The 12,105-nt window shown below is 35.8% G+C and overlaps 2 protein-coding genes across 2 annotated transcripts; both read left to right on the forward strand.

Annotated features, from left to right (window-relative positions):
- Positions 1-923: 923 nt before the first annotated feature.
- On the forward strand, positions 924-4,483 carry prkrip1 (PRKR interacting protein 1). Its single transcript, XM_052555458.1, has 6 exons — positions 924-1,136; positions 1,260-1,338; positions 1,770-1,870; positions 3,457-3,542; positions 3,659-3,723; positions 4,111-4,483. Exons 1-6 carry the CDS (start codon positions 939-941, stop codon positions 4,200-4,202), a joined length of 621 nt encoding a protein of 206 aa, XP_052411418.1. The 5' UTR covers positions 924-938; the 3' UTR covers positions 4,203-4,483.
- Positions 4,484-6,094: 1,611 nt separating this feature from the next.
- upk3b (uroplakin 3b) lies at positions 6,095-11,253 on the forward strand. Its single transcript, XM_052557244.1, has 6 exons — positions 6,095-6,397; positions 7,556-7,699; positions 7,865-8,099; positions 9,292-9,371; positions 9,474-9,603; positions 9,724-11,253. Exons 1-6 carry the CDS (start codon positions 6,202-6,204, stop codon positions 9,899-9,901), a joined length of 963 nt encoding a protein of 320 aa, XP_052413204.1. The 5' UTR covers positions 6,095-6,201; the 3' UTR covers positions 9,902-11,253.
- The last annotated feature ends 852 nt before the right edge of the window (positions 11,254-12,105 follow it).

The raw sequence follows: 12,105 nt of genomic DNA on the forward strand, positions 1-12,105 counted from the left end.
ACAGCAATAAAATGTAAGACAAAGCTCAATGTTTTATATGAATACATCAAAAAACTGTATTAACTGATGTTAAATTCCAGCATGCATGAACTTTTATTTCTGGAAAATCACTGTATTTCTGAACATGTTTTTTTTTTTTCTTTGTTTGCATGACTTTCCAACTACATGCCTCTGTTTGATCTGCTATGGTAAACATTATGAAAAAGTGCATGTGGCAGCAATAAAAGGCAAATCAAATCTGAATATTTTGTACATGAATCCATCAAAATGGTAAGATCACATGACACCACATTTAATGGAAGTTGTGGCCTAGTGGTTAGAGAGTTTGACTCCTAACCCCTAGGTTTGTGGGTTTGAATCTTGGGCTGGCAATATTACGACTGAGGTGCCCTTGAGCAAGGCACTGAACCCCCAACTGCTCCCTGGGCGCCAAAGCATAAATGGCTGCCCACTGCTCTGGGTGTGAGTTCACAGTGTGTGTGTGTGTGTGTGTGTGTGTGTGTTCTCTGCTGTGTGTGTGCACTTTGGATGGGTTAAATGCAGAGCACGAATTCTGGGTATAGGTCAAAATACTTGGCTTGAATGTCACGTCACTTGACAGCAATAGACAATGCTTTAATCTTTAGTGTACCTTTACAAGTCATTGTAATACAACAAATTACCAAAATTATCCATCAGATGACTTACTCCCCAAGAGCCCATATACCATATATTTTTCCATCCGCGTACCTAAAAACAGTGATTTCCTATTACTCAGAATATATCTGTTGTTCCACAAAGGTGTATTATGTTGTGTAAAGATGTGTTAAGCATTAGGTTCCAATACATAAGAACTTTCTGGAGAAATCAGATCATTTTACAAGTAATTTGTATAAATCCGTCACAGGTCATATAAAAAAAATGATTTAGTTCCACATCTGTCCAGTAGGTGACAGTATATGCGCACTGCCATTGATAAAACAGAAGAAGAACTCAAAACCTACCTCGAAGAAGGCTCTGGAAAAATCATGGCGGCGGCCGATAAGAAAGATGAGCGAGCTGGAAAAGCTCCTAAGAAAGAGTCCCAGCCTTTAATTATCGCCAAAACTCCAGCAGAGGAGCAGCGTTTAAAGTTGGAGAGACTGATGCGAAACCCCGTGAGTTTACCATTTACCGCAAGTTAGCGGTTTTATTCAGAGTAGTAACACCTGCTAATGATGCTACTAAACTATTGCAGGAGCACTGAACATAGTATTGAGTTTAATATTTTCATTTTAAAGGATAAACCTGCGCCTATTCCAGAGAGACCGAAGGAGTGGAACCCTCGCGCTCCGCCAGAGTTTGTGCGCGATGTGATGGGTTTGTGTTGTTTGTTTACGCTTTTAGATTTAGGAATGAAGCTAATATGCTACCTAGTTCTAAGTATAAATTCAGTTTTATTTCTTTGGATGTGACTTTCAAAAGGAAAATTACATTATAGTTTTGCTTTTCTCATAGGAAATATATAAATAAATTAAAAAAAAAATAATCCCTAAGAACATAAGAATGCTCTTTAACTTAAAATGTATTTGTGTGTGTGTGTGTGTGTGTGTGTGTGTGTGTGTGTGTGTGTGTGTGTGTGTTTCAAATACACTCATAGCACATAAGAAACACATGTGTTGTAACATGATTCACTTTCAGATGATTGCAGGAATTTATTCAAATCATTTGTCTTATTTTCAGTTTTTTTGCCCTCTCAAATGATCTGTCAGGATTAATTTGTGTTCTGTGTCTCTGTTGAATGTGTGCAGGCTCCAGTGCTGGAGCAGGCAGCGGTGAGTTCCATGTGTATAGACATCTGCGCCGCCGGGAGTATCAGAGACAAGACTTCCTGGAACGAATTTCTGACAAGGTAAGTTGCTTTTTCCCCTAAAGCATATGATAATCAAATAGGTGCTGCGTTACCATTTATGGATGTTACTAGTTCAATTTGCAGAAGAAAAGCTACGTATGAATGATGGGAAAAGCCTGTGTAATGCTTATTGGGGTTATACAGGGTTTTTTCTTTCCCAATCCTCCCTGAGCCTTTTTTTTTTTTTTTTGCATAACTTTAAATTACTGCCACCAAACTGAAATAAAAGCAGGTGCTTCAGGGGAATGTGGATCCACCTGTTATTTGTAGCAGCTTAAAATAACAGAATTTAGCTGTGAGCAGCTGTGGATCTCACAGAGGTTTTACCGCTGCTGTGACAATCATGTAAATCAAGCTACATTTAATTGAATTTGTCAGTGTAATATTCCGGTGTGTTATGAGTTGTTCCCCACTATTGCGTTTCCTTTGGAAATACACTTGGGTCTCATCAAAAATCAACTCCTATTTATTTGGCACACCAAGTTTTTTTTACATGTACTGTCAGATTCATTCAATTCGATTGAAATTTACACTACCATTCAAAATAGTGCTGTGCACAAAATCAAATGCGATTTTCATGCACATCTCATCAGTAAAAGCGCTCCAGTGATGATTAGTAAATCTTCAGCATGTGCGTTCAGATCAGGGTTGCCAGGTTTTTAAAACAAAACCTGCCCAGTTGCTTCTCAATACTAGTCCAATTGCATTTACTTCCATTCGATAAAATACAAGATTTTTGACGGTGTTCCCTTGGAAAAATTAATAATACTTAATATCACGCTATTGGGGTTGCTTCGACCCTCGGGCATGAAAAACAGCAGCAGACTTGGCAATGCAATTTTTATCGGAGAACCCCCCTGGAAAGTTTTTAACTGGTTTTGAGAAGCAACTGGGCAGGCTTTGTTGTGAAAACCTGGCAACCCTGATCTGAACACTCATGCTGGAGATGTACATCTAATCACAGGAGCACCTTAACTGACGAGATGTGCGTGAAAATCGCATTCGATTTTTTGCACAGCCCTAATGCAAAAGTTTGGTTTGTGTACAATTTTAAAAGAAGCTTCTTATGCATTTATTTAATCAACACAGGAAATACACTAATATTGTGAAAAATGATTGCAATATAAAAGACTATTTTCTATTTTAATTTATTTCCAAATTTAGTAATTAGTCTTTCATGATCTTTTGGAAATCAATCTAATATGCTGATTTGGTGTTTAGGAAAGATTTCTTATTGTTATTATTAATGCTGAAAAGTTTTTGCTGGTTAATATTTTTTTGTGGAAACGGTGATTCTTAGTTGAATGGAAAGTTTAAAAGAACAGCATTTATTTGAAATAGATCTTTTGTAACTTTAGAAATGTATTTTATCACTTCGTAAATACAATGCATTCTGGCTGAATAATTTAAATCTTAAAATAAACTTGTTTCAGGATGAACTGATTAAAAATAACTTTTTTTCAACACTATTTATTATGTTCTGGGTCTTCAACTTCGACTGAGCTGATGGTGGTTACTCGCCAAAAAAAAATCTAAATGTATTACAGTTAGTATTGGTTCACAAATAGTTTCTTTAACTCTTGCAGCAAAAGCTGGATGAAGAATATATTGAGAAGGTGAAAGAAAACCAAAAGGCTGCTGAGGAAAGAACAGCCAAACGCAGAAAGAAGAGGTTTGCAAAATACCGTCTCGTCTGTTTTAAATGCTTTAGAACTAATTGAGAAGTTTGTGTGTTTTTGTGTGTCTATTTTGTGTGTTTCTGAATCACTGTTCTTTTGTGTCATTTAGGGAAAAGTTGAAACAAAAGAAGCTGATGGCCAAGAAAGCCAAGACGGAGGGCCAGAAAGAAGAAGGTATGAGATGATGAAATGATCTTAGAAATCCTTCCCTGAACACCAGCTGGAAGACATCTACTAAACTTTGAGAGTGTCTGAACACTTAAGTAAACAAATACATTTTAAAAGAATCAAATTGTTCATTAATTCTAGTTAATTGAGCTGATTGTTTTCTATATATTTTCCCTGTTGTGTTTCAAAAAAGCTAAATAAATTCTCTGTGATTCATTATTGTAAAATAAAACTTAAAACATCTGTGAGGGTGAACGTTTATCATGAACGCTATATTTAAAAGTGCTGTTTATGGATGACAGCACAGGTCATTGTAATCATCATTATAGTAACTGCAGTTCTTGAATTTCAGCATTCATCAAACAGTGAGTAATAATGTGTTTGTGTCAGCAGGCTCCGAGGAGAAGTCATCATCCTCTGCTTCTGAAGCAGAAGAGCAAGAAGATGATGCAGAAGTGCCCAGCTTCATCATGGGGAAGAGGTGACCGTAGAAAGGACGGAAGTATCCAGCATATACTACCGCACAATAGCAGAAACCCCTCCAGAAGAGAACTTTAGTGAGCTGTGACGAAAAATACTCCAAATGATGTCTCAGAAGTGCTTTTGTCTTTTGTGCTTGAGTCAGATGTTCAACATTTGAGGTGGACATTGGAAAAGCTGAATGTTTTTCTTTCATTGGAGAGCTGGCGATAAAATAATGTGACCAGGATAGACTTATTCTGGTGTAAATGTGTTTTTTTTTTTAAATAAACAACAAAGGGAATAATTTTGGCATTTCAGTGTTTCATGGAACATTGTTCTCACTGTCCTTTAAATGCTTCTGCTTTTCCATTATAAATTATATTTAAAAAATCGTTTAAAATGGTAATATTTTCTATATCACAATAATTAGAATTATATTGTTTTTACTGTATTTTTAATGCAGCCTTTTTTCCCCAAATACTGAGTATGTGTTACGTCACTTTACAGGGTTTCTGCAAGTCTTAATTCACCCTTTCACAATTTAAGGCCTAAAAAGGTCTTTAAATGAGAACACAAATGGTTTAAAATATTAGTGATGACATTAAATGTTGCACGTGTTAAAAAAGAAAAAAAGAAAAGAAAACTCTTTCATTGTAGTTTGGTCTTTCAATACAAATATCTAAACAACATAAAATTGGGATACTTTACTCTGAACTGCAAATATAAAATTAAGTCTGTGTGTAAATTTAACAATTAAATACGTTAATTAAAGTGAGTTAATGCTTAACAAAAAAAGTTGGCCAATGGCAGATCATTGTAATTGTTTTAATAAGCTTTATTTTGATCAGTTTCACACACAAAAAATGCATCTAGGTTTGCTTTTAGATGTCTTTTTTTTTAAAACCTGAAACTAAAATGTTGCTCTTTTTAATCATTAATCATGCACACCATTTGTCTGGCCTCATGTTAATGGAGACACATAATAGATATAGTTTTTGAGTGATAGAAAAATAAAATCATTTGTACACACAGGACCATTTAAAAGTGGCAGAATCTCTAATTGTCAAAAATCACCTAAATGCAAAATAATCTCTGCATTTAAAAATGTAATTACTGAGTGTGGTGTAATTGTTCGTTAGCCACTAATGGACCCTGTTGTCATGTTTACCACATTCATTTGAAGCACATGTGAGGAAAAAAACACACAAAACCAGCATATTTCTCTCCGCCCTGTATTACCACTCGGCAAATACTGTTAATAGCTCTAGTTCATAGTCTGATTCACCACAATGGGATTCTGGATGTGGGTGTTTAACTACTACGTCATTATTTCAACTCGCCCGTCCAGTCTTTGCAAATAATATGAATTCTGAATTTTGCATGTTGACAGAGAGAGGGAACGTTACAGAGAAGAAGTCAGTAATTTATACCTATAAACAGCGGTTCATTTGCTTCACGTCTAAGCAGGTCTGGTTAAGATGGTTTTACCAACAAACACAATTTTGATTAGTTGATCACAAACACTTTAGACAGTTACTTAGTTTGTCCTAGAAAACCAGTATAATGGGGATAATTAAAAACAATACATTTTGATGCATATTACATTATTAATTACCATGTAACACTTCCCTCAAGAAAACAGGAATCTAGGATTTTTGATATATTGTATGAATAACCTCCACACCTCTGTTTCTGAAATCATGTTAACTCCAGTCATGTGCCTTGTTTGGTGGGAATTAAGTCACCAGTATGTGGAGGGTTTGTTGACTTTAACATTAGTCATTCAAACAGACTTTTGCTTTATTTTCCATTTTAAGCGCCAGACTTCGGCTGCCTTGACATTGTAATTGTAGCATGGGCAATGAAAACCTGTTCTGTGCTGTAAGATTAAGGCTAAAAGTTATAACATGATTCAAGCATTTTTGAGAGCTTACAGAGTAGCAACAGTCAGACTTTGGAATTTCAAAGCATTTCTTATGTCCAAAGCACCTCCCAGTTTTTACCTGGGATTCACACACCCTCATGAAAACCTCTCTCCCCTCCCTTCAGCTACTTTTTATAAGAGTTGATTCGTATCTGCCAGACATATTTCTGAGCACAGACACCAGCCAGGTTGACTTCTACTCCAGAATTTATCTGCATCCTTGTTACAAGATGAAGACAAACACAGTGATCCGTTGGATGTCATTGCTGTCTATCTGGATGTGGACTGGAGAAGGCAAGTGCTTTTTAGCCTTAATTATCAATGTTTGTTCATTTTAGATGGAGGTTACTATAGTTTCTGCATTACATCACAAATGCTCTTCAGTTATATTTTCATTACATTGTTTGCCTTATTCTTCAGTTTAAATGGAGAGAGGCTTTCTCAGGTAATAGCTCATTAAGTGTACACAAATGTCTCATTAAATTTCCATCATGTTTGATTAGATGTTGTATGTCGGACAGAGATGATTGCAAATTAACAGGCTACAAATCTTCCTTCCGTTCAGCAAAAATACCCTGGCGACTATTATGAACAAATGAGTAAGATCATTCATGAAATCTTATTAAAGATGTGTACTAATGGCCCGCTGTCTATGGCTCTTATATAAAGTCTATATTAAAATACTTCTATATGAAAATCTGTAATCCAAGGGTGCAAAAAAAATCTAAATATTGAGAAAATCGCCTTTAAAGTTGTCCAAATGAAGTTCTTAGCAATGCACATTACTAATCCAAAATTAAGTTTTGATAATCTTACAGTAGGAAATGTACTAAATATCTCAATGGAACATGATCTTTACTTGATATGCTAATGAGTTTTGGCATAAACGAAAAATCAATCATTTTGACCCATACAATGCATTTTTGGCTATTGCTATAAATTTTTCTGTGCTACTTATGACCGGTTTTGTGGTCCAGCGTCATATTTAAACTTTTGAAAGCTTTTTAAGCTATTGTTTCGTCCTGTGTGCTATATTTGTTATAAATAGGTGAAATAGCTCATAAGTCATAGGAAGCCACACTCATCACATATATTTTTTAAATGACCTACTACAGAAATAAATACAGATACATTGATGCCTTTCATATGTCATGGTAAAACTAGTTGTAAAAACAGAATCTATATCGAGACTCGAGGGGAAACACACACACACTAGTATGCAAGACTGAACCTGTATGTTTTGTGGCCAGTTTTCCATCAATACACCTGTAGCACTGCAGTTACAGCATTTAGGGTTGGTAGGTGTTACACAATCCTTTTTTCCCTGGGACAGGTGCATGTGAATCAGACTTGAACCTGCTATTATTCTGTGACAGACTCAAATGGGGATCAAGTTGGAACAATGAGGTCACTTTAAAAATGGCTCTTCAAAGTCTTTTTCTCTGTCTGCAGGTCAGATATTCCAGCCTGAGCTTACATCTAATGCTTTCCTAGCCAAGGTCACCAGTAATACAGTGATACTGAAGCAGCCGTATTGTGTTTTTAATCAGACGTGTCCTGGCTGTGAGATATGGCTGGTGGCTGGGCTGTGCTCAGGTAAAAAAACCTTTAGAAATTGTAATACTATTTCGCAATATTGCTCTTTTATGTATTTGATCAAATAAATGCAGCCACATATTTAGCATAAAAGGCTAAAAAAAAAAAAAGATCTAATGCAAATTCTCCCATCTGCTTGCTTTATCAATCCTCTTTCACTTTTAGCGAAGGGCACCTTTGATGCTCTAGTAAACAGCTCGACTCCCAACATCCTCAGCTTGTCACCCTACCCAACAGCATTCAACCCATCATCAAACAACTTCTTTCTGACCAGAGTTGGACTTCTGTCAGACTTCCCCTGTAATCAGTACCCCAATGATCAATACTTCGTAGTCGGCGCTGATGGGATTTGTAGTGGGGTCAACTGTAACGGAGTATTACCTGATGGATCCACCGTTTGGTAGGACCTTTTGATGGATTGTGCAACATGAATGGAAGACATCATTTAAGACAAGTTCCAAATTTGTCATTCTAGAAACCCATAGAACAATTGTGTTGACTGAAAATTTGTTTCGTTTTAGGTAACAAAAGCTAACTGAACTCTCATTTTGATGTAATGTGGTCATTACATAGCTACATTTAGCTGAACTACAGTGATGAGAAAACACAAGAAACAATTGCCAAAAATGTCCACCGCCGTTAGTTACATTTTAGTGAAATTTTGCAAGCAAAAATAAAAACCGAGACCCTGCATCGACTGCAACACGTACAAGGCGCAGAAATGTAATAAGGACATTGTTAAAATAGTCCATGTGACATCAGTGATTTTATGAAGCTACGAGAATACGCAAAGAAAAGAAACATAACGACCTTAATTAACAATTTCTTTACTTTTCTTCGCCGTACGTTCTAGAGAGTACCAAAACACATGTGTCGTATCTTTTGTTTTGTTTTGCAAAATGTTAGGGTTTGAGCCTCTGATGTCACATGGACTATTTTAAGTCCTCACTAGGTTTCTGGGCTTTGAATGTGTAAGTTCAATGCTATCTCACGACCAATTCGTACATATTTTACAAGGTGGCTAATGGTGGTCGTATGAATTTGTAGGAATGATCTACACCTAACCCCGCCCCTAAACCTACCCATAACTGGGGCCTAGACAAATCGTACAAAATCGTACAAGTGAGGTACGATTTGTCTACTTAGTTTTTTCTCTTCCCGAAAAATTGTTGAAATCTCAGTAAACTTTAGCACATTTCTGAGCAACACAGAGCAGTTCTATTCATTCCTGAAATAATCAGTACATTTGAACCAATCAGAATCAGTGAATCATTCACTCATAAGAACAAACACTTGTCGCCACCTACTGGTGTAACAATGTAACCTGCAGAAAGAGTTACTGAAAAACCAGCAGACTTATGATATTTATTTACAAGATTCTTCAAACAAATCTAATACCATTCAAATGCTGGTATTCTTCTCTAATGATGTCCTTAAAGGAGACTGTTATCTGAATCATTGATAGTTTTATGTTTTAAAAGATTTTTCAAATTAGGCCCTACTTTACATTGACAAAAGGTGTCTTGACTGCAGTTTCAAAACACTAGATTTGAGTCTGCTTTAAATGTATTGTAACTATTTTTCACCTACAGTTTCAAGTATCTTCTAATCGATGCTAATGGGACTCTTGTTCTTTCGTCAGACTGGTCTGGCAACATTACTCTTCCCAAACGTAAGAATTCATATAAAGTCCTTTGATCTACTGCTATATAATATTGGAATCATCCTAAGAGCCGTTGGAGTTAATAGATATCTTAATAATCTAATCATACAGTACTAGCCCTTAACACCATTTCTGATGGTCTGAGTGCGAGATCTGGTGCCATGGTGGTCATTACTACCATCCTATGTGTGGCTGTCGCTCTGCTTTTACTTCTTTTCCTCATCATGTTATGTGTGACCTGGTGAGTGAATTACACTTAAATCACACTTGTGTACATATTTGATATGTTATCATATATTATTTCTTAATTGTCCAAAAGTAATTTGATTTTCTAACACATGACTGAATCTTGTCCCTGCAGCTGTACCAAGAAAGACGGTAAGAAAATCTCAGTCATGAACTCAATCCGTATCCCCCGCTATGACACCCACAACCTAAAGGAGCGTGTGCACCCCTACGACAACCCAGCTTACCAGCCGGACTTGAATAATTACTCCACATCATCCACTCTGCCCAGGGATGGCGCACGAAAGCTGTGAGCTCCCAAAGACACCGTCACTGCACTGCATATCTCATGGAAAGGAAAATTACTTTGCAGTATTTTCTCTTTCATTGTTAGTTACAAGGCAAAATAGAGGACAGGAGTAAACTTGAAATGAACCCATCAAATATCAACATATGTTACATTGCTCTTTTGCACGGCTGTGCTAAAAGCTTCTTTTTAGTCATCATCTTCCAGGTTTTTGTAAACTCCTGTGTCCTCAGTATTGTTTGTGATCAAAGGAACAGATGGAACTGAACTGCACTGCACTGACTATAACATGCAAATTCACTAGATGGCACTGTTTAGTGGGAAATATGTGGCAGAGTGCCAGTCATAGTGTAGTATTCACTAGTGCAGTGTTTTCTGACTGCTTTCTTGTCTTAGGGGCCAAACAGGTCTAATTAACCCTTTATTAACAAAGCAGGTGATTTAGTTTCTTTTAACTCATATTATAATGGATATATTTTGTTTTATTGATATTCTTAAAACTTTCTTTTTTCGTTTCTTTTTCATGTTTAATCAAGATCATAGTCATCATTCTCTTAGTTAGTGGTTTTATAAGTCGTTTTAATCTTTGTCGGCTATGTTTGTGCTGTATGTATACAAAGCAGTTACCCTGGTCTTTAATAATTTAGGTTAAAACATTATGAAGTTTAAGTTTGAGCTTTAAGTTAAAATGTTATGAATTTTTCTCATTTTACAGGTGTTTTAAGTTTTTTTTTTTTTTGTTTATGATTGTTAATCACGTTTTATGCAGAAATCTTGCTTAGTCTTAGAGTACAGTCAAAAGTTCAGCCATTCCATGTAGTTTCTCAGTTAAGACTTAATAAAAACAACATGTTTAATAATTAGCCTATACAGTAAACTTCTAAGGAAGTGCCCTAAATGTGATACAGCCTCATAATCGAGTAAAGTTTAATGATACTCTAACAAGCATAAATATAATAAGCACACACAAACATTGGATAACTCATTTTAATGACTCTTTTTGTTAAAACTACTCAGTATTTAACTAAGTAAAAGTTTATAATGCTGCCTTAGATTTAAGCCTCCACTTATTTTATATAATATAAATATAAAATCTGATTATTATTTGCTTATTTGGACATAATCCACTTTTATTGTCTGGGTAATTGCACTCTATACCTTACTATACTTTCGTGGCAATTTGTAACTGTTTTAATTTTTGGCGAATAGGAGGTGAATAGGAATCATTTGTCAGGTTAATTTGTATGTTTTTGTACTAACTGCTTATGGCCCATTGAGGGTCAGATTTATTCTTGGGCTTCATGCTTACATTTCCATACAAATTGCAAAGTACAGATTCATATGAAATTGCCACACCGTTTTATCCAACGGATCCTCTGCAGTGAATGGGTGCCGTCAGAATGAGAGTCCAAACAGATGAGAAAAACATCATGTTTGTAATCATGTTTCTCACCTGATTCAGACTAGATGACTGTTCACTGAACAAAGCAATATTGAGAGGATTCATATTTTAGCCATAAGATAAATTTCAAGTTAAAACATGATGAATCTATAACAAACATTAAGCTTTTCGCTGTACAAAACCTTCATTTGATTAATCTAGATTACTTGTGGATTATTGAGATGTTTTTTTTAAAGCAGCCGTTTAGACTCTTATTCTGACGGCACCCATTCACTGCAGAGGATCCACTCACTGATGAGCAAGTGCTACATTTGCTAAACGATAATAATTATAATGATAATTATAATTATAAATATCTCCAAATCTGTTCTGATAAAGAAACAAACTCATCTCCATTTACTGTAAATTTTCAGCAAATATCATTTTTGGGTGAACTATTCCTTTAACATTAACTAACATAACACTAATGTGATAAGGATTAATAAATACTATAACAAATATACTGCTCATTTAATGTTTGTAATTGTTAATTAATGGGAGCTTATTGTAAAGTGTTACTTGAAATTATATGCAAAAAAGGGACATCCTCATATTCCAGATAAAAAGCCTCTGCTAAACGGTGACACACACACACAGACACACTCTTTATATCTAAAAACAGGGCTGTGCCGATAACTCTTTGATAGAAGACTGGTGAGTCACAAGAAGCCCACACAGCGTATCCCCTCCTCTGGTCACATCTCTAAAGGTGCGTCTGTATTCCTGGATCAATGAGTCAGCCGTGCCCACACTCACACGCATGAATTACG

This window comes from Carassius gibelio, chromosome B5 (genome assembly GCF_023724105.1).
Source record: "Carassius gibelio isolate Cgi1373 ecotype wild population from Czech Republic chromosome B5, carGib1.2-hapl.c, whole genome shotgun sequence".
Lineage (NCBI taxonomy): Eukaryota > Metazoa > Chordata > Actinopteri > Cypriniformes > Cyprinidae > Carassius > Carassius gibelio.

Bases quoted from the DNA above. Each gene is read 5' to 3' on its own strand.
- prkrip1 (XM_052555458.1), top strand. From the start codon at position 939: ATGCGCACTGCCATTGATAAAACAGAAGAAGAACTCAAAACCTACCTC. The intron at 1,137-1,259 runs GTGAGTTTACCA...TTCATTTTAAAG, and splicing joins AGAGACTGATGCGAAACCCC to GATAAACCTGCGCCTATTCC. The intron at 3,724-4,110 runs GTATGAGATGAT...TTGTGTCAGCAG, and splicing joins GGAGGGCCAGAAAGAAGAAG to GCTCCGAGGAGAAGTCATCA.
- upk3b (XM_052557244.1), top strand. From the start codon at position 6,202: ATGAAAACCTCTCTCCCCTCCCTTCAGCTACTTTTTATAAGAGTTGAT. The intron at 6,398-7,555 runs GCAAGTGCTTTT...CTCTGTCTGCAG, and splicing joins CTGGATGTGGACTGGAGAAG to GTCAGATATTCCAGCCTGAG. The intron at 7,700-7,864 runs GTAAAAAAACCT...TTTCACTTTTAG, and splicing joins GGTGGCTGGGCTGTGCTCAG to CGAAGGGCACCTTTGATGCT.